The 24,555-nt window shown below is 48.5% G+C and overlaps 1 protein-coding gene across 2 annotated transcripts; it reads left to right on the plus strand.

The window, feature by feature from the left end:
* The first annotated feature begins 78 nt into the window (after positions 1 to 78).
* On the plus strand, positions 79 to 24,105 carry ZNF551 (zinc finger protein 551). 2 transcript variants are annotated; one of them, XM_087853336.1, is made up of 5 exons: positions 79 to 403; positions 1,972 to 2,579; positions 5,187 to 5,313; positions 6,657 to 7,878; positions 21,683 to 24,105. In XM_087853336.1, the coding sequence occupies exons 2-5, from the start codon at positions 2,547 to 2,549 to the stop codon at positions 23,115 to 23,117; spliced, it is 2,817 nt and encodes a 938-aa protein (XP_087709462.1). In that variant the 5' UTR covers positions 79 to 403; positions 1,972 to 2,546; the 3' UTR covers positions 23,118 to 24,105. The 2 variants fall into 2 exon arrangements, with proteins under 2 accessions (XP_087709462.1, XP_087709463.1); XM_087853337.1 differs by lacking the exons at positions 79 to 403; positions 1,972 to 2,579; positions 5,187 to 5,313; positions 6,657 to 7,878 and adding exons at positions 13,998 to 17,391; positions 19,818 to 19,941 and having other exon boundaries at positions 21,226 to 24,105.
* Positions 24,106 to 24,555: the final 450 nt, after the last annotated feature.

Here is a 24,555-nt window from a genome sequence, read left to right on the forward strand (position 1 = left end):
TTAAGTGATGAGAGCACTAGAAACATCTTTTGTTCTAATACTTGGCCTTTGACCCTGGTTCCTGATACAGAACCCCTAAGTCATTTGGAATTTCCTGGGTGATAGGAATGTATTTCATTACAATGAAGCAACTCCTGGATAGCTTCAGGATGGGGACTGGTCGCCAGAAAGACCAAATCATGAGTACAAGTTTGGAACTTTCAGCCCTATCCTCCACAAAGTGGAAAGGAGGTAGAGATTGAGTTAATGATCAAATGAATTTGGAGAACTTGGTGAACACCCACATGCCAGGATGATGACATACCCGCAACTCCATGGGGATGGAAGCTTCTGCACTGGAGACCCGTCCAGACCTCACCACAGCCTGGCAACACAAATGCGCAAATACAGACTCATGAGACAGGTATGTCATAGGTCCCTATGACACACACGCCCAAACAACACACAGAATTGCACAGTCCCCAAGGACCAAGTGTGATGAGGGGGATGGTTGTGGAGATAGTCTGTCTTGGAGAAAACAACCTATCCCATCTCTGCATATTTGATGATGCACTGGTGGGAGTCAGAACAGAAAACTGGGCGCACGCATTGGTACAGCCTGGAGGCTCACACAGGTTTGAAGACTGACAGGTGCTGGGGGAAGACCAGCTGGAGCCTAGAAGTCTTTACACAGAAATGCTTGCCCCCAGGGCCGAGAAGCCTCAGTCTGGTTTGAATAGGAAGGTGGAAGGTTTATGGGCTTTACAGGACAGATGGAAAATTTCTAACAGGTTGGCAGCCATTGTTTGAACAATTTGCAATTTACCAACAATGGTGAGGAAGAGCTGTAAGCACTAAGGTCTCCTGCAAGAGCTACAGGCAGGGATGTGTAAGGGTCTCAGTGGCTACTCTCAGTCCTTCAGAGCCTCACATTGTAATAGTGACACTGATAACTGGGTGACAGCTTAGTATGGGGGCACAGAGTGAAGGGGGCACCCAGAAGCCATATTCAGGCTTCCTCCCTTCATGGGGATGAATTATTGCTAATAGTGGTGGGGGGCAGGATGGTCTAAGGTGACGCTGATGATGTGGAGAGCCTCAGGTGGAGATGTCAGGTGGGGTTACTTGGTGGTCCCAGGCTCCACAGACAGTCTGTCAGGTGAGGTGTCTGGGTGTCCTGGCCTGAGTCCTGGGCAATTTCTGCCGGAGAAGAACAGAAGGGAACAAGGCGAGTGGGTCCAGTGCAGTGTAACCTAACCCACCCCAGCTCAGCAGTGTAACAGCTGAGGAGCTTTGTGGAAGTCCCTTGCCCTCTCTAAGAGATAGATCCCTCCTTTGAAAAATAGAATAATAGTCCCTCCATACTGTATGGTTTTTGGGCTGTTAAATGAGATAATCCTCAAGAAAGCCCATCAGCATTAGGTTCCCATGAGAAGATGAATGGCGACCCTCAGCAAAGAGGAAGGGTGCATGTGACTGTAGAGTGACCTCTGTAGGACTCAAAGCTGCTTTTGTCATTGGGGAAGTCAGAGTCTAGGATAGTACTTGATCCGGTTTGAATCTACCATGCATTTTCTGGGCAATTATGCTGAGTAACAAAGAGACTGAGGAGATGATTATGATGTAGGACAGAAAGGGGCTGTGGCTGTGGGAGTGCAGCTGTGAGAGGTGTGGCAGAAAGAGTGATGTGCACATGGAGAGGGAGTGTGAACTCATGACTACGGAGGGCCCTCATAGTGGCGTAACAGTGAGGGTGAGTCCATGTATGGCGGTGTCTGGGAAAGACGATCTGGGGAACCCCAGCAGCATTGCCTGGAAAGAGGGGGTATAGTGGCCGAGGTTAAGTGCCATCTGTTTGTCCACCTGCCTATTGTCAATGGGACCACGATGAGACACAGATTGAAAAAAGATAATGTTTATTAGCTTCCACTAGGCGTGGACACATCAGTGTCTGAAAGACTCTATGGAATGATGTGTTCATTTGATTTGTAGCCTTTGGGAGCATCCAGAACAATATTTTTAGCCTCCGGGAGTATGCTGACTTTGCTGGGTATGAAGTGTCTCCAAACACTTGGGTGATCAGCTGCAGAGAGCACTGCGCAGAAATACGATTATATACTCTCGAAGTGGAAGCGACGCCCGCACCATCTGCTTTTCCCTACGCCATTCCCACCAGACCTTAGACCACCTCTGCAAGAAGTCCCTGGCTCCTGGCCTTGGAACTGTGGGGACTACGTTACCCAGAATGCAAAGAGTCGAGGGGCAGCGTTGCTCTCCAAGGAAAGCTTCAAAAGAGGCTCTTCCGCTTGTGACCAGTCCCACGCGGGCGGGACTTCCGCCTGTCTCCTCACCGAGGCCAAGATACCTGCTCGCGGCTTTGTTCATCCGGGAAGAGGTTTCGGAGTTCTGCGCCCATACCGACTTCACGCGACCTAGAAGAGGCGAGAGGAGCGCCGACCCTGCTGCACGGTTGCGGACCCGCCGCTCGGCGACGCCGCCCGTGCTGCCCGCGCCGGGCCCGGGCCCCGGACCACCGGCCCGGGTGTCCGCTCCGCCCACCAAGTCCGATGGCGGCGGCCGCGCCCAGGGACCCGGCTCAGGTAAACGCTCGTCCCCGGGGCCCTCCTCGCCCTCCCCCCACCCAGACCCGAAAGCCCCGAAAGGCGCGGGGCACCTGCTCGAGTCCCTGCGGCCCGGGCCCCGGTGTCCCGGACAGGGAGGCGGGAATGGGCGGGGGCCCGGTGTGTGAGCGCCGGCGTACTGCCTGGGGGAGCGGGCTCCGGGTGGGGGCCGCACCCTAAGGGGCGATACTGAGCACTGAGGCACAGACCTTGAACTGCCAGCCAGCCGAGTTCTGGTCTTCAGGGCCGGGCAAGGGTCCAGAGGGCTTTGAGTCCGTCGCATCCACCGTGGTCTTGTGGGTCTAAGGCTACATTCTCTCCAGTTCCCGAGGCTGCAGAAGCGCTTACAGAACCAACACGAACAAGAGGAAGTTGGCCCAGTCCCTCGCTGGCCCTGACCTGACCCCCACCCGCTTGTCTTATGCATTGTTGTGTCCCGCGACTCTTAGGTGCCATTCCCCCAAGTTTGGGCTCTGGAGACCCTGGGGAAACCCCAGGACCGTGCCAGGAGTTCTATGAAGGGGTTTCCGTTTCTGGCAACCAGTGTGTGCACGGTTATTCCGGGAACTGGTAGCAGGGTGTGCACATGCCTGAGTTAACACTCATCTGGAACTGCTGGGGAAACCACCGTTTTCTTTTCTTGCGGGTAGGAGCAAAGAACAGGGGGACAGCAGTCAGGAGTGGAATGACTTTAAGAGACGTGGGGTGAGTCTTCTGGTGGTGATGGGAGGCTTAGATAGGAGCAGCCACGTGATATTACCACAGTCCTGATAGGGTCCATCCCGCTATAGCATGCAGTACCCGCTATGGGCCAAGGGAGGAGGCAGGAAGATCAGGGTGGAGGCTACCCTCGTAGTCTAGGTGAGGGTTATTGGACGGGAGTGCTGGCCTGGATGTCACTGGATTCTGGATATGTGTTTTTTTAAAAAGTGAGCACTGATTTTCTAATGTGCACTGAGGCAGGGTGAAGGGAAGGATTCAGGGTTATCTCTAGGGTTTTTGTTCTTAGCAGCTTTAGGAATGGAAACTCCATCGACTGAGATGAGGGGGTTGGTAGTATGAGTGATGTTGGTGGGAGATGTGCTGGGGAGCCCTGAGTGGATGCATTAAGTGAGCAGCCAAACACACAGGTCTGGAAATCTGGGGGGGGGGGGAGTTCAAAAGGGAGATATCTAAAGACATCATGGCTACTGTGTGGGCCCAGGTGAGTGAGCTGTGGGTCACAGTCATGAGGAGCAGTCTCCTGGTTATGGTGGTAGAGCTGTTACGGTGCTAGGAAGTTGGGGAGGAGGGGGGACCAGGACTGGATACTTAGGTGATGGTATGACTTCAGAGATGAGGGATGTGAGTGGCCATGACGGGAGAGTGTGTCGGGGACAGGATACTCGGGCAAGTGGCCAAGGTTTCCAGCAGAAGAGTAGACATGAGAGGGATACAGCAGCTTAGGAGTACTTAAGGCGAGACGATGACACTCGGGCCTGTGCTGGTGGTGCTTCTCCACTCTCAACTCCACCAGGGTTTTGTGAGGACTTTGGTAGGGCCTGGGGTGTTTCATCCTGGAGGAATAAGGTCATGTGTGAAGTGCGGATGTGATCACCCGTGAGCGTCACTAGGCCTGGGGTAGGCCACCGAGGAGCCTTGCTCTGAATGAGGGTCAGGTGGACAGAGGAAGATTGTGATTGCTGAGGGGGCAAGTACAGCACAGGGGGAGGGAGGAGGACCTTGTCTGGTACAAGATGGAGGAACTCATGGCTTGAACGTAAGATCTCCTCCCCAATCTTCTGCTGTTGGGAAGGTCTCCTAATCAAACAGCCTTTTCATCAAAGGTGCATTTCCTGCTTCTCCCTCTGTATGGGTTTCAGTGCCCTACCAGCCCACGGAGTTCCTCAGACAAGCCCATCACATCCTCTTACAGGAACCAGGAGGCACCTCACCCTCTTGATCCTACAGCTCCTGGTTGTTCACTCTGTGTCAGAGTGCCATCCGCATGTGGGCCTGTGTGGGGCGTGGTGTCCTCCTCTCCAGGCTGCGAATATCTGTGATTACTAAAGTGCTATCCATCTCCTCTGTCCGTGGTCAGGTGTCATGTGTTTGGCCATCCCCATAACCCTAAGACGGGACTCCTGCCCTCACCACTGGGGTGAAGAGGAGGTGGTAAAAACAGCAGTGATGTGTGGGGAGGCCAGCGAGATTTCCGTAGTGTGGGACAATGAGATGTGGTGGCCAGAGGCATGTGGCTGTGGCATCCAGTCTCAAGAATGATGTGTACTTGGAGAGGGAGTATGCCTGACCGATGCCAGGGCCCTGGTTTTCAGTAGAATAACCTGGATGGCCGGGAGGATACCTCTATGCCAGGTCCACAACGTAGATGTATACTTGTCCACCTGCCTCTTCTTCTGTCGGCAGGACCCTGCCATCATGGGCCCACGAGGAGACAGTGGCGCCGTGGCACCAAGGCCTGGTTTCTCCTCTGGGATGGGGAGATCAGGGGAGGATGGGCATAGGGTAGATCGATGTGGGTGGGAAAATGGGTATGGTTCTTGGGAGAGGGTGTTTTTGTGATTTCCTCTGTCCCCCTCCTGCCAGGGCAGGGTGACCTTTGAAGACGTGGCCGTGTACTTCTCCTGGGAAGAATGGGGTCTCCTTGATGAGGCTCAGAGATGTCTGTACCAGGATGTGATGCTGGAGAACTTGGCACTTATAAACTCCTTGGGTAAGACCCTCGACCCCACGCCTGTGCCCTGAGCTAGTCTCTGCCCTCCCTTGGTCCCCGAGAGCAGTCTGTCTTTACATAGGGACCGTGAGCACTGCTTCCTTCCCCACTTCCGGGGGTGGGTGCTGTGGTTGGTAAGGCTGAGGTCAGTGTACCGCCCTCCTTCCTGGAGCAACCCCAACACCAGCTTTCCTGCTGACTTTCAGGGAAGGAATGAGGGTCAGGAGCCTTGCAGTGAACGTAATGGATATCCCCTTACATGCCTTCTCCCTGACTGGGTGACTTTGTCTCGATGCAAGATATCTGCCCGCTCCACGTCTGCTTCCTTTCTCTGTGAGGCTTCCTCATGCCTGCCTCTACCAGGACTTGCTGTCTCTGACAAAGTTACCACGTCTGTGGACCATGGGCTGTTTCATGAGACCCTCCTCCAGACTTCTCTGGGGACTGTGTAGTTCTCTTTGCCGTGAGCCGTCGTGTGCTGAGTCGTTCTGTGATACTGACGGCTACTCAGCTGTCCTGTCTTTTCCTTAGCACTTGTATCAGGAAGTGGTCATGCACTTGCTGATTGTGGGAGTGGGGTTGGACTGGAGAGCCCCGGGTAGTTCACGGTAGGTATACTGACCCACACAGAACACGACGGCTCAGAAGAAGCCAGCCCTGCAGAGTGGTACCTGGAGGAGACGATGTCAGTGCTGTGTTCACATCAGACCAGAAGCCTGTTCTGTTTGACTAGTATTTTGCCTCCAGGGGCCACATTTCACTTCTGTCTCTTCTTCCCCTTTCTTGGCACTTTGCCGCGTTATCGACTCTGTTACTCGTCACCTCTACTCTTCCTTCTGGCCCGGGGTTAACCTCACATTTCTGGGATCCATATCTCACTCTTTTTTCTCACCACTCCATCTACAGCGCTTTGCACGCTAACTGCTGTATGTTACGTCATGGGGTGTGCCTATGTTCTTAAGCAGTCCTGGAACACCACCTGCCAGTTTACAGTCCTATTTCCTTGGGTCTTGACACAACCTCCTGCACGGGACAGGTGTGTCAATAGGAGACCGGTTCCTTTGGAAAGTTGTTGGCAGGGGTATGAATCACAGCCCACTTCTCTCCTCCGTGTCACACCAAGTGCTTGCATCCTTCACCTCATGAGGCCTCTCCCATTCTCTGCTCCTTGTAGCCCGCTCCTGCTAAACAGCCCCATCCTCCACCTGAACCGTCTCCCTGGTCCTGCAGACAATCCCAAGCACTGGTTCCTGGGTTTCTTAGACACACATTTGTAGCTTGTATGGTAGCTGCCCCCTCCCACCAAAGGCAGCATGCGCTTTACCGGCATTTCTTGCTTTCAGGTCTTAGGCATGGAGCAGAGGATGAGGACGCGCCTGAGCACAGGGTTTCTGTACAAGCAGCGTCACAGGTCGGGACTCGCAAGGCAGTTGTGTCTCCCCAGAAGGCCCATCCTCGTGAGGTGTGTGGCCAGGACTTGAGAGACATTTTGCTTTCCACTGAGCACCAGGCGACACTTTGTGGACAGAATCTCCACAAGACGGGGGCATGTGAGAGACAGTTGTATTTCGACGTCAACCTTCCGCATCTGAAGCAGCACACTGGAGAGAAATGCTTCAGAAGCAATATGGACCGAGCCTCTTTTGTGAAGGACTACAAATTCTGTGTGTCAGGGAAACCCTTTTCCTGTGGGGAGGTTGTGAGGGACATCTTGGCCACCTCGAGATTCCTCCAGCATCAGGCCACACACAGCAGGGGGAAGTCGTACAGGAGGACTGGGTATAGGGCATCCTCCCCTGGATGGAGAGCGCAGCGCAACTGTGCCGAAGGTACGAACAACTTCACTTACAAACACACACTTGTTCATCCCCAGAGAGACCTCGCTAGAGAAAGATGCTTCCTGTGCAGTGAATGTGGGAAATCTTTTAGCAAAAGCTACAGCCTCAATGACCACTGGAGAGTGCACACTGGGGAAAAGCCTTATGAGTGTGGGGAATGCGGGAAGTCCTTTAGGCAGAGCTCTAGCCTCATTCAGCACCGGAGAGTTCACACTGGAGCAAGGCCTCACAAGTGTGACGAATGTGGCAAGTTATTCAGCAACAAGTCCAACCTCATTAAACATCGGAGAATTCACACTGGAGAACGGCCGTATGAGTGTGGTGAGTGTGGGAAATCCTTCAGCGAAAGCTCTGCGCTCTTTCAGCACCGCAGTGTTCACACTGGAGAGAGGCCGTATGAGTGCAGTGAATGTGGGAAGTTCTTTACCTACAGTTCCAGTCTCATAAAACACCAGAGAGTTCACTCGGGATCGAGGCCCTATGAGTGCAATGAATGTGGAAAATCCTTTACCTACAGTTCCAGTCTCCTCAAACACCAGAGAGTACACACTGGATCAAGGCCTTATGAGTGCAGTGAATGTGGGAAGTCCTTTACTCAAAAATCCAGTCTCATTAAACACAGGAGAATTCACACCGGAGAAAGACCTTACGAGTGCAGTGAATGTGGGAAATCCTTTAGCCACAGTTCTAGCCTCATTAAGCACCGAAAAGTGCACGCTGGAGAAAGGCTTTGAGGAGTACAGTGACTTTGGCAAACGTTCACGTGTGGCTTCCATTTCAGTGACCATTGAGATAGTCACACCAAAACGGCTTTATGAGTATTTATCCGTGGGATATTCTTTACCTAGGAGTCCAAGCTCCTAAAACACCACGGTGTCTCCTAGACGAAGGCCTGTGAATATGGAGAATGTGGGAAATGGCTAACCAAAGGCTAGCCTCGTTGCACTCCAGAGAACTCAAGGTAGTGAAAAGCCTTACAAACGCAGTGAATATGAGAAAGCCTTCATCTGAAGGACTTAACCTCATAGGATTTCACAAATCTCAAATGGGAGAACTGCCTTAAATGTGCAGGCATTTATTCGGTGAATGTTAACAACACTGGAGGAGATCCCTTATGAAGCTGCCATTTACCATCTCCATAAATCCCAGGTATGTAGCAGCTGCATTGCATCTTTTGAACCCGCCCAGGGCCCATACCCCAGTGTCAGGGCAATTGCTGGATGACTAACGAGTCACCTGAGCACTAAATCCTTCCCCATTTTTCCTCTCTGAGGAGAGGGCATGGATCTCACCCAGTTTTGTCCTAGAGGACGTTGGAGATTTGAAAAGGTGGATGACATCTTCAGGGATGTTACTGTCCTCTTGAAACTCTGTGATGGCACTTCCCAGCCTCCAAGTCACCAACCCAGGAACAGTCTGCCTCCCATTGCTCTTGCCGTACGAGAATAAAGATGTTGCTGTTTAAGCCCCCATTAATCTTGGGGATTCTGTTCACTGTGTGTTTGTATGTTGAAATTACCTGTGTTTGCGAGCGTGAAGGGGTGAACAGAGTTGTGTGCCGCAGAAGGGACCGTATGATGGCAGAAGATAGCTCTCCAGTTTCGGCCTGGTTTGCCTGGCTGCTCAAAGCCTTTAAGGAAAGACGGTAGGGCTCCGTGGTCCTAATTTATAGTTGGATGCCGGGACACTTGTGGGGTCAGAGTTTCAACCCGAAGAGGAGGCAGTTGTTGGTTGTTGTTAGACACCGTCTGGTGCTTCTGAGCGACATGGTCTTGTTCTCTTGTTCACAGGGGATGTTGATGGCATGCTGCTCAGTGCTGGTGAACAGCAGCAGCTCCAGGGGCCTCGATGTCCTGAATTCTGTAGGGTGACATCACTGGTTTTAAGAGTGGAAGGGCCAGGGGAATGATCATTGGTACAGAAACACAGGATTAATGGTGCAGGAGACCAATAAACTGGTCGTAATGTACCTCTTTGAAAAGGGCATGCATCGTGTTTAGACACCAGGACTGTGAAGGATGAACCGGTACAGAGAGTCTCAGGACCTCCAGAAGGATGTATCTTGTGTAGCTGCGGGCCTGCCAGAAAAAAACACTCCACAGGTTTTGTGGATTCCTCGGCCCCTCTGGGCTGTTCACCAAAGGCCGTGGTTGTGCGTGGCAGCCAAACAAGGACAGAGACAGGAGAGACCTCTTAGTGCAGCCATGAGGCCTTTGTGACTCAGCTGGTACCCCTGCTGAATGAAATGGCAACACTCATCGCTCATCTGTTTTTGCTGCCACTGAGGCAAGTGCCTTCTGATGAGGAGAGAAGTGGTGGTCAGTATGGTGGCCAAGCTTGATCTAAAGCGTATGGAGTCCAGACTTAATTTGAGCCATATATCTTTAGGTTTCAGTAAGGTATAAATGACGTGTGGTGTCCATCACTCAGTTGTGCCATTTGACTGTTTGACATTCAGAGAAACCCACGAAGCCGTCAATTACGATGATAAACCTTTCCGTCACCCCCACATTTACTTTGTGTCCTAATAATCTCTCCCCAAGGCAGCCATTGACTTGCTTTTCATTATAGATGAGTCAGCACTTTCTAGAATTTATGATCAAAGTCTTCAAGTGTTTTCTCCTCCTTTTCCTTGGGTCCCCTCATGGGACGTATTTAGTTTCAAATTCATCAGTGGTGTTTATATGAACAGACCATTCTTTGTATCTTTGAGAAGTATGTTCTATGGATACAGCACTACTTATTTATGTATTCATCTGTGCATGGCTATTGTAACTGTTTCCAGTTTGGCGGGCTGCAAGTAAAACTGCTGCAGAGAAGGCGCCTGGGTGTCTCAGTCAGTTAAGAGTTCCAGCTTTTGATTCTGGCTCGGGTCATGATCTGATGGTTGTGAGATCCAGCCCGGTGAGCCTCGGCGTTGGGCTCCTCTCTGTGTGTGGAGCCTGCTTAAGATTCTCTCTCCCTCTCTCTACGCCCCAGCCTCCCTCCCCCCCACCAACGGCCCCCCACTGCCCTGCTTTCCCACGCACAGTGGCACTCTCTGGGTCCATAATTAATTAATTAATTAATTAAAAATATGACAAAATGTTATTAATGCTCCTTTTTCTCAGTTTGACTCAAAAATGTTTCACGAGCCGTGTGTGTTGCAATTAGGATCCTGAATGTATCCTGAGGCCCTACAGTAGCCGTCTCAAATGTCTGTGAACCCACAGGTCTCACTTGCCTTGCTGTTAGTTATTGAAGTTCTGAAGCCTTTGTTCATTAGAGCTTGCCACGTCCTGGGTGCTGCTTATTGCGTCTCTGATACTGTGCATCTGATCACCCTCGCCCATAATCCTGCACACGAGCTAGTGAGGAGACGGGTGATGAGGTTTGTCCCTGCAGACGTGTGTGGCGGTGACTGTTGGGGATGGAAAACAGAATCTTCCTCCACCCACGGAGCCTCTCCACATGCCATTATTTGGTCTGTGTGTTCACCAACACCACCATGCAGTTAATGCTGCCTCTGTCCACCTGGATATAGCACGAGGTCGCACAGGTTAAGGGCTCGGTCCCACAGGATGACTGTCCTCTTCAACGCCCATCACAGATCCAGGTTGTCACCTGTGCTTCATACTGACTGGCTGTAAATCAGAGGCTCCCCTGACCCCTCCTCTCACTCAATTATCTTGCTGGGGTGCCTCACAGAACTCTGGGAAGGACATTTACAGGCAGATGAAGAAGTACATGGGGGTCAGGTGTAGAAGGGTCTGCAGTGCAGGAGCTTGTGTCCTCATGGAACCTCGGTGTACCACCAACCCGCCAGGCATGTTTACAGATCTGGAGGCTCCTCTAGTGTTCTTGTTCAGGAGTTTGTACGGACCTTTAATCTCCAGCTCCAGCCTCCTCCTGGAGGTCAGCGGGTGGGGCTGCAAGTCCCAAGCCTCTGATCCCGATCTTTCTGATGACCACTCCCCATCCTGATTCTATTTAGGACCCCCACCCTAACACAGCTCTTTAGCGTAAATTCAGGTGTGCTCAAAAGGGGGCTCCTTATGAATGACGCAAGATACTCCTATCACTCAGGAAAGAACAAGGGTTGTAGGCGCTCTGTGCCAGGAATAGGGCACGGGGGACCAAGACAAATATATTTCTTCTTATACCACATTATTGAGTAAGTATTAAGATGGACTGTGGATGTGCACCACAAGAAATTAGCTAAGAGGGGAGCCTGTTAGGGGCGCCTGGATGGCTCAGTCATTATGCGTCTGCCTTCAGCTCAGGACGTGATCCCAGATCCCTGGCATCGAGCCCCACATCAGGCTCCTCTGCTGGGAGCCTGCTTCTTCCTCCTCCACTCCCACTGCTTGTGTTCCCTCTCTTGTTGGTTATCTCTCTCTGTGTCAAATAAATAAATAAAATCTTAAAAAAAAAAAAAAAAAAGAGGGGAGCCTGGTGGCTCAGTCAGTTAAGCATCCAACTCTTGATTTCAGGTCAGGTAATGATCTCAGGGTTTTAGATTGATCCACAAGTCGGGCTCAGTGCTCAGTATGGAGTCTGTTTGAGATTCTCTACCTCCCTCCACTGGAGTGCTTGCAAATTAAATAAATAAATAAATAAATAAATAAATAAATAAATAAATAAAATCTTAAGAGAATTACCTAAGAAATTGCAAAGACATGGAAAAAAATCACCGTTATACAGACAAGCAGATAGAACCCATGACATACATGTTTTCACATCAATAGAACTAATCTTCAAGTAAGGTCATTTGACAGCATCATTTCTCACACATAATTTTTCCTAACTTTACGTTGTTTGGGGTGATCATGTCTGACAGTTATTGAGTTTATCCAGGGGAAAAACAAACTTCTTTCATCTGTGTGACAGGAAGTAGTTTTGAAAATAAACAAGGCACTCACCAAAGTTAGGTTCCTATCCTCCCACATGTACTGAAAGATAGACTTGCTGTCTCCCTTGATGTCTGCATTTCAAAATGATGGCTCTCAGGATCTTTCCATTTTTTTAAAGGTAGGCTCCATACCCAACGTTGGACACAAATTCATGACCTTAAGATCAAGTGTTGTACACTCTACCCACTGAGCCAGCTAGGCACCCCCAAGATCTTCCCATCTTAAAGAAATTGGCTCCCATTTGTTGATGAAAGACAATCCTGAGTCCTGAATCTGGGGGGAAAAGAAGCCCAACTGGCAAAAGGCCTGTCTAGTCTTTAAAGAGACGCTTTAAAGAGGTAAGGAAATGTTTGCAAGTTCTCTAAGCTAAATGCTGTGACAAAATGGAGGGGGAGTGTCTCTCCCCATTTTCAACAGGGAGAATTAAGCCTCTTATTTTTAATTTGTATTTCACATACTTGAAAACACAGAGTATAGCTGACATGCTAGTAACTGATTGATCTACCTAAGATACCCTGCCTAAATAATCTATCAGGTAGGCAACTTGGAGTCTAAATTGCATTAGGAAGCCAGTTTGTAACAAGTATAGAATGAGGGCCATTGGTTAACCAAAATTTTATTTCCCTTTTGTCCTGTGTATAAACAGTATTTGCAGGGTCCACTTAGGAACTCTGACATTAGGTAATTTATGATAAGCTTAATATTTCCTCAGTGAACCTTGCTAAATCCTGTCCCTCATTATCCTATTTGTAGCCTTCCTTTCCTTTCTTTTCCTTTTCCAGAATACCTTTGGTACTCTGAGTTGGCTGAAATACCTCATTGTCCCTTGAGTGTAACTTTTTGTAGAGGAGACATATTCCTGGGAAATGGACATTCAACCTGGTTATGTTAAAACCTGTGGCATTTGTACCCCAATGTTTATAGCAGCAATGTCCACAATAGCTAAATCGTGGAAGGAACAGAGATGCCCTTCGACAGATGACTGGATTAAGAAGTTGTGGTCCATGTGGTCCATGTGGAATATTACTCAGCTGTCAGAAAGAACGAGTTCTCAACATTTGCTGCAACATGGACGGCACTGGAGGAGATAATGCTAAGTGAATTAAGTCAAGCAGAGAAAGACAATTATATGATTTCTCTCATCTATGGAACATAAGAACTAGGAAGATCAGTAGGGGAAGAAAGGGATAAAGAAAGAGAGGGTAATCAGAAGGGGGAATGAAGCATGAGAGACTATGGACTCTGAGAAACAAACTGAGGGCTTCAGAGGGGAGGGGGGGGTGGGGGAATGGGATAGACCGGTGATGGGTAGTAAGGAGGGCACGTATTGCATGGTGCACTGGGTGTTAGACGCAACTAATGAATCATCGGACTTTACATCAGAAACCAGGGATGTACTGTATGGTGACTAACATAATATAATTTAAAAAAAAAACCCAGAAACCAAAAAACCTGTGGCATTTGTTACTATCAGTCATGTCTGTAGCTCCCAAGGGAATAAGGAGTGTCCTTGGAGGGCCTTGTAATGTGGTGATTTTTTTATTTTGGGTGTCTTGAGGTAAGAAGGTCCCAAAGTTCTTTACCCTGATATGGACAATTTTTAGGTAATGGCCCAGTTGTTTACAATCTATGTGAGGTAGCATCAGTTGTTGATCAGGGTATCCAGTCCTAAGATGATTGCCTGACATTTGGCCAGGTTTGTTGTTTTGTTGGTCCTGTTCTTACTCGGGAACATCCTAGCTTAGGGGTGGAAAGCAGCAGCATTTCACTGAGCTCCACCATATATGATGGCTGGCAGTGCCTTTCTTACATCTACAAACTCCCATTATTCTTCGCTCAGTTAATCCAAAGGGGCTCTCTGGATGGCCAAGGTATCTGGAAGAGAGGTGACCTTCTCCAGCACCATGGCATCTGGCAAGGGACTGAGGACAGAGAACCCCCCCCCCCCCCGCCCCGCAGGTAGACACCAGAGGGCTCAGGTTTAGCTTTATCCTATCTTAAGGAGAACTTGGTAGCTTTGCCAAGCTTGTGGGGGTGCCCTTTTCATGTCCCTAAGCATAATGGGCAGCCAGGTCAGAAAGGTTGCAGGTTTGGGGTCTGTGAGGAGTTTCTTTTTATGAAGCCATTATTTCCTCCTATTTCCCTGGGTCATGCTGAGTTGATACTAGTTTTAGGTTGTTGTGATGAGTCTTGTAGAGAATTAGCAGTCTTTTACAGACCATCTGCCCCAGGCAGTGTTAGCAGAGGAAGACTAGTCTCTTCAGACACCTGGTAAAAGAGACTCAGGTTAACTTAGAATCCAGATTCTCAGTTTCTTTGCATCCAACCAGATGTCCCCATTCCAGCATTTAGAATCCCACTTTATCAACCAACACCCCAACTTTCACATGAGAAACATTGTGAGACTGTGTATTCAGCAATCTATAACTCAGCAAGTTATAGATTTAATGGTTTGATTTGCAGCAATAGGAATCCTGCAGCTACAGAAATCAGAGTTTCTTTTAGGGCTATCAAGAATCTCTCTTTTCATATGGGGACTTCAGCTGAGAGAGAATGACCTTGAGCTTACCATTTTCACTTTGTAAGCAATAATGTGAATTCGAATCCTTCCCAGACCAAACTCCTTGTAGTCACCATCACTGCCTTAATATTCATTGCAGCACCCAGTTGGTCTCAGGCATGTGCTGCAGTTGCCACTTCATCATAATTGACACTAGGTAATGGATTCATTATGATGCCACTGCATATCATGGGTCATAAGCATCCCATTTCCTATTGGCTAGGTGTTCAGCACTTCGTTCAAGCCCAAGGGCTTGGTCAAACCAATTCCCAAATCTCGTCCATATAGGTTTATCTGCTAGGACTACTGCCAGAGCTAATTCGTTATTAGTTAGGATTCAATCAGGAGAAAGAACCTCCACATTAAATTGAATAGGGAAAATTTAATAAAAGGGGTATTAATTAACTTCAGTATTGGAATACTGAAGAATTGCTAGTTAAAGTAAAGACGACTGTAAAAACATTGGAATAACTCAAAAGATGCTTATTAAAAATTGCAACACAGAATGGTAGAAACAAATTTGTGAACATCTAACTGAAGGGCTGTATATAAAAGAAATCATAGGGCGCCTGGGTGGCTCAGATGTTTATGCATCTGCCTTAGGCTCAGGTCATGATCTCCAGGTCCTGGGATTGAGCCTGCTTCTCCCTGTCCGTCTGCCTCTCCCTCTGCTTGTGCTCTCTCCGTCTCTCTCTCAAATGAATAAATAAAAAAAAATCTTAAAAAAAAAAGAAATAGGGGCGCCTGGGTGGCGTAGTCGTTAAGCGTCTGCCTTCGGCTCAGGGCGTGATCCCGGCGTTCCGGGATCGAGCCCCACATCAGGCTCCTCCACTAGGAGCCTGCTTCTTCCTCTCCCACTCCCCCTGCTTGTGTTCCCTCTCTCGCTGGCTGTCTCTATCAAATAAATAAATAAAATCTTAAAAAAAAAAAAAAGAAATAGAAATCAATGAGAAAAAGACAAAAGGTAAAATAGGCAACATATTTGAGCAAAATCTTCATTAAAGAACATTTTTAATGGTCATTAGGCTTAGAAAAGTTATAGAACACTTGTCATTATGAAATTATAAGTTAAAATTACAATGAGAAGGACTACAAATCCACTAGGATGAAACTGATTAAAAAGAATCACAATGCCAAGATTGGGCTCAGCTTAACTTTTTTTTTTTTTCCAGTAAACTCTAGATCCAACATGGGGCTCAAACTCACAACTCAAAATCAAGAGCCACATGCTCTACTAACTGAGTCATCCAGGCACTCCAGCTTAACTCTTGTTTCTTCTCAGACTTGTGTCCTGATAAAAATTACCTGAGGTCTTACTTTTTTCACCCTCCACTGACATTTCCCCAGAGCTATTATGCCACTATCTTTGAATAATTACATAATCATTATTAATAGCTCTCTGCAATTTGCATTTCACAACTTTTTTTTTCCCCTGATATATCGATTCCTCATGCACAAAAGTCCCAACAATCACTTGAAGGAACGATAATCCTTCCTCAGCAAGGAGATGAGACAATGGTGTTTAGATGACTCTTTTGTACATGCACTCTGCCTGAGAACGCTGTAGCCACTATCACATAACAAAATAGAATTTAATAAATTGTTCTCTGTTTTAGATGTCAGATTTCTAAAGGATTTGAATGTATCTTAAGAATATTAAATGAATAAATAGTGTTGCTTTGTGATTTGGACATGATCACTGAATATACAGGCAGGAAAGAGTTTCTCTTTGGAAACCAGATGCAGAGATAACTCCTTGTCCTCCTACTTCAGGGTGGCCTGAACATCACTGTTTCTTCCAATTCATGGCTCTGACCAAAGATACAGAGTTACAAAATTGACTAAAGCCTCTGACTACATGCATTTGAATAGCAAGAAAATGTTTATTACATTCTAGCTAAGAGGGGATGCATTTTGAGTCTGAAAGAAACTGTGTCCATTTAAATTTGTAGCGTTTTAGAATAATTGAAGTATTTTTAGGCTAAGGGAGAATTCTAAGCTTCAAGGAGTCTGAAATGTCTCTAACAAAGATCAGTTGCAGACAACACTCCCCAGAAGTCTGCGAGCTGCCGCTTTAAAAAGGGGTAAACATTGGGGCGCCTGGGTGGCTCAGTCGTTAACGCCTGCCTTCCGCTCAGGGCGTGATCCCGGATCCCTGGGATCCCTGGAATCGAGCCCCGCATCAGGCTCCTCCGCTGGGAGCCTGCTTCTTCCTTTCCTTCTCCCCCTGCTTGTGTTCCCTCTCTCGCTGGCTGTCTTTCTCTCTGTCAAATAAATAAATAAATAAAATCTTAAAAAAAAAAAAAAGGTAAACAGCTTCCTTTCCCTGAAGGCTAGATGCCTCTTATTTCTCAGACACTCGTGGCACCACGAAACCTTTATTCGTGGTGGTCAAGGACTAGGACACTCCAACCACCTGTGCGGCTGAGGAGACTACATTACCCAGACGGCAATGTGCCTAACGGTGGTGGAGTTGACCCAATGAAATCCCAGGACAAGAGCATTTCCGAGCGGACGCACCAAGTCAGGGCGGGACTTCCGGCGTCCTCCTCGTGGCGGTCATTTTGGGTTTTCTGGAGTTTGGTCACCCTGAGGCTTCGGAGCCCCGGGTCGGCGACGGATAGGACGCGAAAGCGTTCACCCCGCTACAAAGAGGCGGCTCTAAGGCTTGGAGGCGGCGCACCCCGGGGTGACCCGCAGCAGGCTGGGATCAAGATTTCCCTGCGCCACAGCCCTGCTCCGTCCACTGAGTCCGATGGCGGCGGCCGCGCCCAGGGACCCGGCTCAGGTAAGCGTTCGTCCCCCGAGTCCTCCCCGCCGTCTCCCCACCCAGACCCGAAAGGCCCGAGCTCGGGGCGTCTGTTCACGTCCCTGCGGCCCAGGCTCCGGTGTCCGGGACAGGGAGGCGGGGGTGGGCGGGGGCCCCGTGAGTGAGCGCCGGCGTGGTGGCTACGGGAGCGGGCTCCGGGCCGAGGGGACAGGTTCGTGCAAAGACTTGGAGTGCAGCCGAGCCAGGAGCATTGGGGAAACCCAGGCTCTTGTGTCTACAGGCAACAGAGTGTGAGGCAAAGTTGTGCCTCAGGAATTTTACCTTCATTCTCAGAACGCTGGGAGCGAGGGAGATTTGGGAACAAAAGAGGGACAGTGTCTGAAATCGGGTTCTCACACGTTTCCTGAAGCTGCTCACAGAATGAACAGACGGGAAGAGGGGTAATAACAGGCACAGGAAAGTTGAGTTCTGTAAAGAGCACCTCACTAGCGAGAGTGCACTGAGGACTGAAGCCCAGAAGTAAGGCAGCCCTCTTGAGGTCACCAGATCCTGGCTGCGCTAGGTACTTAGCGCATGAAATGTGGAAGGTGGTCCCAGGCAGAGGTAACAGAATGTGCAAAGGCTTGGAGGGATCAGGGACCTGCAGGTCTCCTTTCTTTTCATGGGAACTGGGAAGAGTCGGGCAGGAGTCAGGTTTGGACACCCTGGTAATGGGTGTTATGGAAGGTTTGGAGTAGTAAAGGCCGGTGATCTGACCGAGGTCTCATAAGGCTCCCTGGGGCTGCAGCATGGAGAAGAGTAAAGGTGTGAAGCTGGTGGTAGGAAGAGAAGGGAAGAGGCTACCGCAGTAGTCTGGGTGGGTGTGATGGTAGCTGGAGCAGGGTGGTGGTCATGGAGAAGTGGCTGGATTCTGCATTAGTGTTTTAGGTGTGGCTTCCTGGTTTTCTAAGTTTGAGGTAGAGAGAGGTGGGAGTCAGGGATAACTTGAAGGTTTGGCTTTAGCAGTTGGAAGGATGGAAGCTCCATCAGTTGAGATGGGGAAGTTTATAGTAAGAGTAGTTCTTATTAGGGATATCAGAAGAGTTCTTTTGGGTCTGTTAAGGGTGGGAGATGTTTCAGAGAACAGTTTGTGTGCCTCTGGAACTCTGAGGCGGAGTTCAGGATGTAGACTTCTCCAAAAGGTGGTGGAGAGTGTGTAGACCAGGGAGGAGCTGTAGATCACTTAATATGGGGAATCCTGGTCAGGATAATGGTAATAATAGCCCAGGAAGAAGAGGGTGCATCTAAGGACTAGGTTTCCTGCTTGGCTCCCTGGTTGTGGGATGTGTCACAACATGGATCAGGGAGAGAAGTGATCATAGAGAAGGTAGGGGAGAGTGTATGGTTTGGTATGTGGCCAAGGGCTCCAGGGGAAAAGTGGACTTGGAGATGGATGTGGAGACATAGGAGTAATTCAAATGAGATGATGCTGAGATCGGCTGGTGCTTATTCTCTGTTCTATAGACTTACTAGGATTGCATTGTGTCCCATGGTGGGGCCTAAGTATTCAAGTTAGGCTGGTGGATTAGCTTAGGGGCACAAGTGGTCATTTATGAGACTAATTGGGGGTCGGGTACAAGACCACTGGAGCTGAGTGTTGAATGAGGGTTAGATGGAGAGAGGACAGCTGTGACTGGAGAGGGGACATCAAGTGCTTGCGGCACACAGGTGGAGGAAGGCCATGGGTAAGTGCAATCTGATTTTATTCTTGGTAGTGAGGTTGAAGCAAGGAACAGGGAGGGAGGCCTTCATAGTAGCACTCAAGGCTGCCTCTGTCAGTGGGAACCATCAGTCTGGAGTAGTATTTGATCCTGTTTGAAACTGCCAGGCATTTTCTATGCCACGGATGCTGCGTAACATGTAGAAAGGCCAAGGAGATGACTGTGGTGTAGGGTAGGAGGGGGCTGTTGCTGTGGGAGTGCAGTTGTGAGAAGTGTGACAGAAAGAGAGTGAGTGTGAACACATAACCACAGGACCCTAGAATTGGGGTCATAAGGATGAAGGATAATGCCACATTTTTTTGCATCTTGGAGGGATGATCCAGGGGACTTTGATGGTATTGCCTGATAAGACCAGAATCAGATAGTGCACACCCTCCCTATAGCCAGCTTCTCTCCCTAATCTGTGTTTGTGACACTGACTACACTGACAAGAGGCAGTGTGACTACCGTGCCAGGTCTACAGTTCAGATATCCTCTTTCTGCCCATCTGCCTGTTGTTGTGGGATGACACAGTATCAGTAGGAATATGAGGAGAGAGTGGCTCCAAGGACACCCAGGCCTGGTATCTCCTCTGGGGTATGGAGTAGACTGAGCTGAGGGTGGATGTGGAGGGTAGGGGGTATAATGAACTTGGACTCCTAGGAGAGATGTTGATCATGGAATGAACTGTCCACATTATGACAGGGTATGAACTTTGAAGATGTGGCCATTGACTTCTCCCAGGAGGAATGGGGGCTCCTTGATGAAACTCAGAGACTCATGTACTGCGATGTGATGCTGGAGAACTTTGCACTTGTAGCATCACTGGGTAAGATTGTCACATTGCTCCTCGTGTCCTGAGGTGACATCCTGCCTTTCCTTTTTCCCCCAGAGTTCGCTCTTTCTTTCCCACAGCTGGAGCATGGGCTCTGCTAATTTCCACCACTTTCTTGTTAGGTGTGGTGAGGATGCCAGTGCTGAACTGTGTATAGTGCCCTGAGCAACGGACTCCCCAAGCATCCCTGACACCTGTTACCTCAAACAGTGCAGGGGAGGGTCTGGGAGTCAGGAGTCTTGAAGTTAACTAATGGATCCCTCCTTGCTTGCCTTCTCCCTGGCAGGGTGACTCTGTCCGGATCCCTGGCTTCCAGTTTTGCCTCCTTCCTCTAGCTCACAGTTCTTTGTGACTGCCTCTGCCAGGTCATGGTCATTATTCACATGAACCATGGGCTGTTCTTGTAAGACCCTCCTTTGATTGTATTTTATATTTTCTTTCCTGAATGTTATTGCATGACAAGTTGCACAGGGCCAGTGGTGGTGGCCACTCACCGTGTGTCTTTCATTAAGACTTGAATCATTCAGTTCCGAGGAGTTATACAGTGGAGAGTACAGGGAAAACACTGGTTTTACAGGGTAGATATGGCAAAGATGGTCTCAGAGGAGGTCTGGCCCTCATGAGTGGCAACTGTGGAGGGCATGACATCAGGGCTGTGTTGAGATGGTACCAGGAACTTGCCATGTGTTAGGTAGTGTTTTGGTGCAGATACCACTAGCCACGTATTGTTTCTACCTTTTCTTCTGCATACTTAACACTTTGCTGACTTGTTATTTCATCCAAGACTTCTGGCTCGTGGCTCCTTCCACCATTGTGGCTTTCCCAGGCCACCAGTTCCTCTGTACTGCTCCCTTTATGATATCCTCCAACACTGAACGGCACGTGGTGTCATGAGGTGTGCACATATCCTTATGTAGTCCTTGAACCAGCTACTCAGGTCCAGTTGAATTTTATTGGACAGGCCACAACCAGCCTCTCACACAGCATGCCCATGTTGCCAGCAGATAAGGTCCTACTGAAGGAGGAGTGAGGAGGCAGGGGCCTCTCCTCCATGTGGTGCACCCTATGCTTGTGTCTTGTCTGTTGAGGTCTCTCCTAATCGGGTCTCTTCAGAGGCCCAATACCGTTAAGCAGCCCCTACCTCAACCTGCCCCCAGCTGCCTTGTGCTCAGAACAATCACATGGACGCAACTTGTTGTGTCAGACACACCTTTGAAGTGGGGCTTCCCCCTCCCACCAGAGTCAATGTGCATTTCTTCAGCATTTCTCTGCTTTCAGGTTGTAGGCATGGGATGGCCCCTTCTGAGCAGACTGTACCTATAGGAGAGTCCCAGGCCAGGGCTTCTCAGGCAGGTCTGTCCCAACAGAAGATCCACCCCTGTGAGACGTGTATCCCAGCCTTGAAAGATATTTTGCACCATGCTGAGCACCAGACAATATCCCCTTGGCAGAAACCATACTTGGGTACCACATGTATGAGATGCTTCTCTTTCCATGCAGACCTTCATCAGCAACAGAGGCATGGCAGTGGGGAGAAGCCCTGGAAAAGAGATGTGGACAGGGTCTCATGTGTGACAAGCTGCAACTTCTGTGTGTCAGGGCAGCCTTTCACATGTAGGAAGGTTGGAGAGGACTTCCTAGCCGCCTCGGGACATCTTCGGCTCCAGACCAATCCCAACAGTGAGGAGCCACACAGTGGCAGCCAGAGTGGGGAGGCTTTTCACAGCGGAAAAAGTCAGTACAACGGGGGTGAATGTGAAAAAGCTGCCAGCCGCAGCCATGCACTTGATCAACATCAGAGTGTCTGCTCTGGAGAAGGGCTTTATGAGTGTGGCAAATGTGGGAAAGCCTTTGGCTGCAACTACAGACTTGTGCAGCACCAACAAATTCGCAGTGGACAAAGGCCATATGAGTGTGGTGAATGTGGGAAATTCTTTAGCCAAATCTCTGGCCTTATTAAAGACTGGAGAATTCTCAGTGATAAAGAGCCTTATGGATGTGGAGAATGTGGACAATCTCTTACCCATAACTTCAGTTTCATAAAACACTGGAGAATTCACACTAGAGAAAGAACTTTTGAATGCAGTGAATGTGGAAAAGTCTTTATTCACAGATCTAAACTCATTCACCACCAGAGACTACACAGTAGAGGAATGCATTATGGGTGTGGTGAATGTGGGAAATCTTTTAGCTACAAATCCAACCTCAATGAACACCGTAGAGTTCACACTAGAGAAAGGCCTTATGAGTGTATTGAATGTGGGAAATCCTTCAGACAAACCTCTAGCCTTTTCAGGCATCAGAGAGTTCACACTGGAGAAAGGCCATATAACTGCAGCGAATGTGGGAAATCCTTTAGACAAATCTTTAACCTCATTCGACATGGGAGAATTCACACTAGAGAAATGCCTTATGAGTGTAGTGATTGTGGGAAATCTTTTAGCTGCAAATCTGAACTCATTCAACATCAGAGAATTCACAGTGGAGAAAGGCCTTATGAGTGCAGTGAATGTGGGAAGTCCTTTAGACAGTTCTCTAACCTCATTCGACACCGGAGTGTTCATACTGGAGAAAGGCCTTATGGGTGCAGTGTTTGTGGGAAATCCTTTAGCCGCAAATTTATCCTTATTCAACATCAGAGAGTTCACACTGGAGAAAGACCTTATGAGTGCAGTGAATGTGGAAAATCCTTTACCCGAAAATCTGACCTCATTCAACATCAGAGGATTCATACTGGCACAAGACCTTATGAGTGCAGCGAATGTGAGAAATCTTTTAGGCAACGCTCTGGTCTTATTCAACACCGGAGAGTTCATTCTGGAGAAAAGCCATATGAGTGTGGGGAATGTGGGAAATCCTTTAGCCAAAGTGCCAGCCTTATTCAACACCAGAGAGTTCACACTGGAGAAAGGCCTTATGAGTGTAGTGAATGTGGGAAAACCTTTAGCCAAAGCTCTAGCCTTATTCAGCACCAGAGAGGTCACACTGGTGAAAGGCCTTATGAGTGCAACGAATGTAGGAAGCCCTTTACCCACAAATCTGACCTCGTTCAACACCAGAGAGTTCACACTGGAGAAAGACCTTATGAATGCAGCAAATGTGGGAAATCTTTTAGCCGCAAATCTAACCTCCTTAGACATAGGAGAGTTCACACTGGAGAAAACCCTTAAATGGGAGGAATGTTAGAATTCTGTGTAGTGGGGCGCCTGGGTGGCACAGCGGTTAAGCATCTGCCTTCGGCTCAGGGCGTGATCCCGGCGTTATGGGATCGAGCCCCACATCAGGCTCCTCCACTATGAGCCTGCTTCTTCCTCTCCCACTCCCCCTGCTTGTGTTCCCTCTCTCGCTGGCTGTCTCTATCTCTGTCAAATAAAATAAATAAAATCTTAAAAAAAAAAAAAAAAGAATTCTGTGTAGTATTGCCAAATAGCATTCTATTCTATGGATAATGGCTTTATCTGTGCATCTGTTCTGGACATACAGGTTATTTCCAGGTTTGGAGTATTTACAAATAAAGCTGCTATGAATATTTACATTTACTTCTTTATGTGGTTATATGTTTTATTTCTCTTGTTGTGATAACTGAAACTGTTAGAGTGGAGGTGAATGTTTCACATTAAGAAATGGGAAACTGAACTATAATGGTTATTCTCTTTTGCCGTCCCATCAGTAGCACATGAAAATTCAAGTTCCGTGACATCCTTGAAATAAGTGTGTCGTGGTAAGTCACTTTGGTTTTAATTCCATTTCCCAAAGTGTTCATGATGTTGAGCATCTGTCATTTATTTGCTCTGTACTTAGCTTGTTTGGTAAAACATGTGCTCGTAATCTTTTGCCTATTTTCTTTTTATGTACTTACATATTTATTATATGGAACAACTGTTTCTGAGTACTAGAAGATTTTTCTCCCTCAACTTTTTGTCCGTCTCACAATTGAAAGCCTACATGCACCAGACTTATGAATTTAATCTGCATCAACATATTCTCCTCTGCTTTCTAAACTCAGTAACACATTAAATCAAGCCTAGGTTTTAATCTTTGGCAACCCCTGGTATAAACACTCCCCTCATGGTAAATGCCAAATTGCCAAGGTGGGGGCGCCTGGGTGGCACAGCGGTTAAGCGTCTGCCTTCGGCTCAGGGCGTGATCCCGGCATTCCGGGATCGAGCCCCACATCAGGCTCCTCCGCTATGAGCCTGCTTCTTTCTCTCCCACTCCCCCTGCTTGTGTTCCCTCTCTCGCTGGCTGTCTCTATCTCTGTCAAATAAATAAATAAAATCTTTAAAAAAAAAATTGCCAAGGTGATGTCACTGAACCTGGCGTTGGTAAAATATTCCAGTAGTACCTCATTATATTCTGTTCCCAAAGTACTGATACAGTAGCCACAAATAACTTTAAGAACATAGGTAATAAAACTGTAAAATGACCAGTAAGTGGCAAGTTTTAAATATTTGTGGGTGTTTTTGTTTAGTTTTTATTTTTTTTTTTAAGATTTATTAGAGAGTGTGTACGAGCGGGGAGGGGGAGGGGCTAACGGAGGGGGTGGGGAAGCAGACTCCTTGCTGAGTATGGAACCCAACGGGCTCAATCCCAAGACCCTGAGATCAC

The sequence above is a fragment of the Ursus americanus genome, chromosome 21 (genome assembly GCF_024610735.1).
Source record: "Ursus americanus isolate L20-20 chromosome 21, mUrsAme1.1.p, whole genome shotgun sequence".
In the NCBI taxonomy this organism is placed as follows: Eukaryota; Metazoa; Chordata; class Mammalia; order Carnivora; family Ursidae; genus Ursus; species Ursus americanus.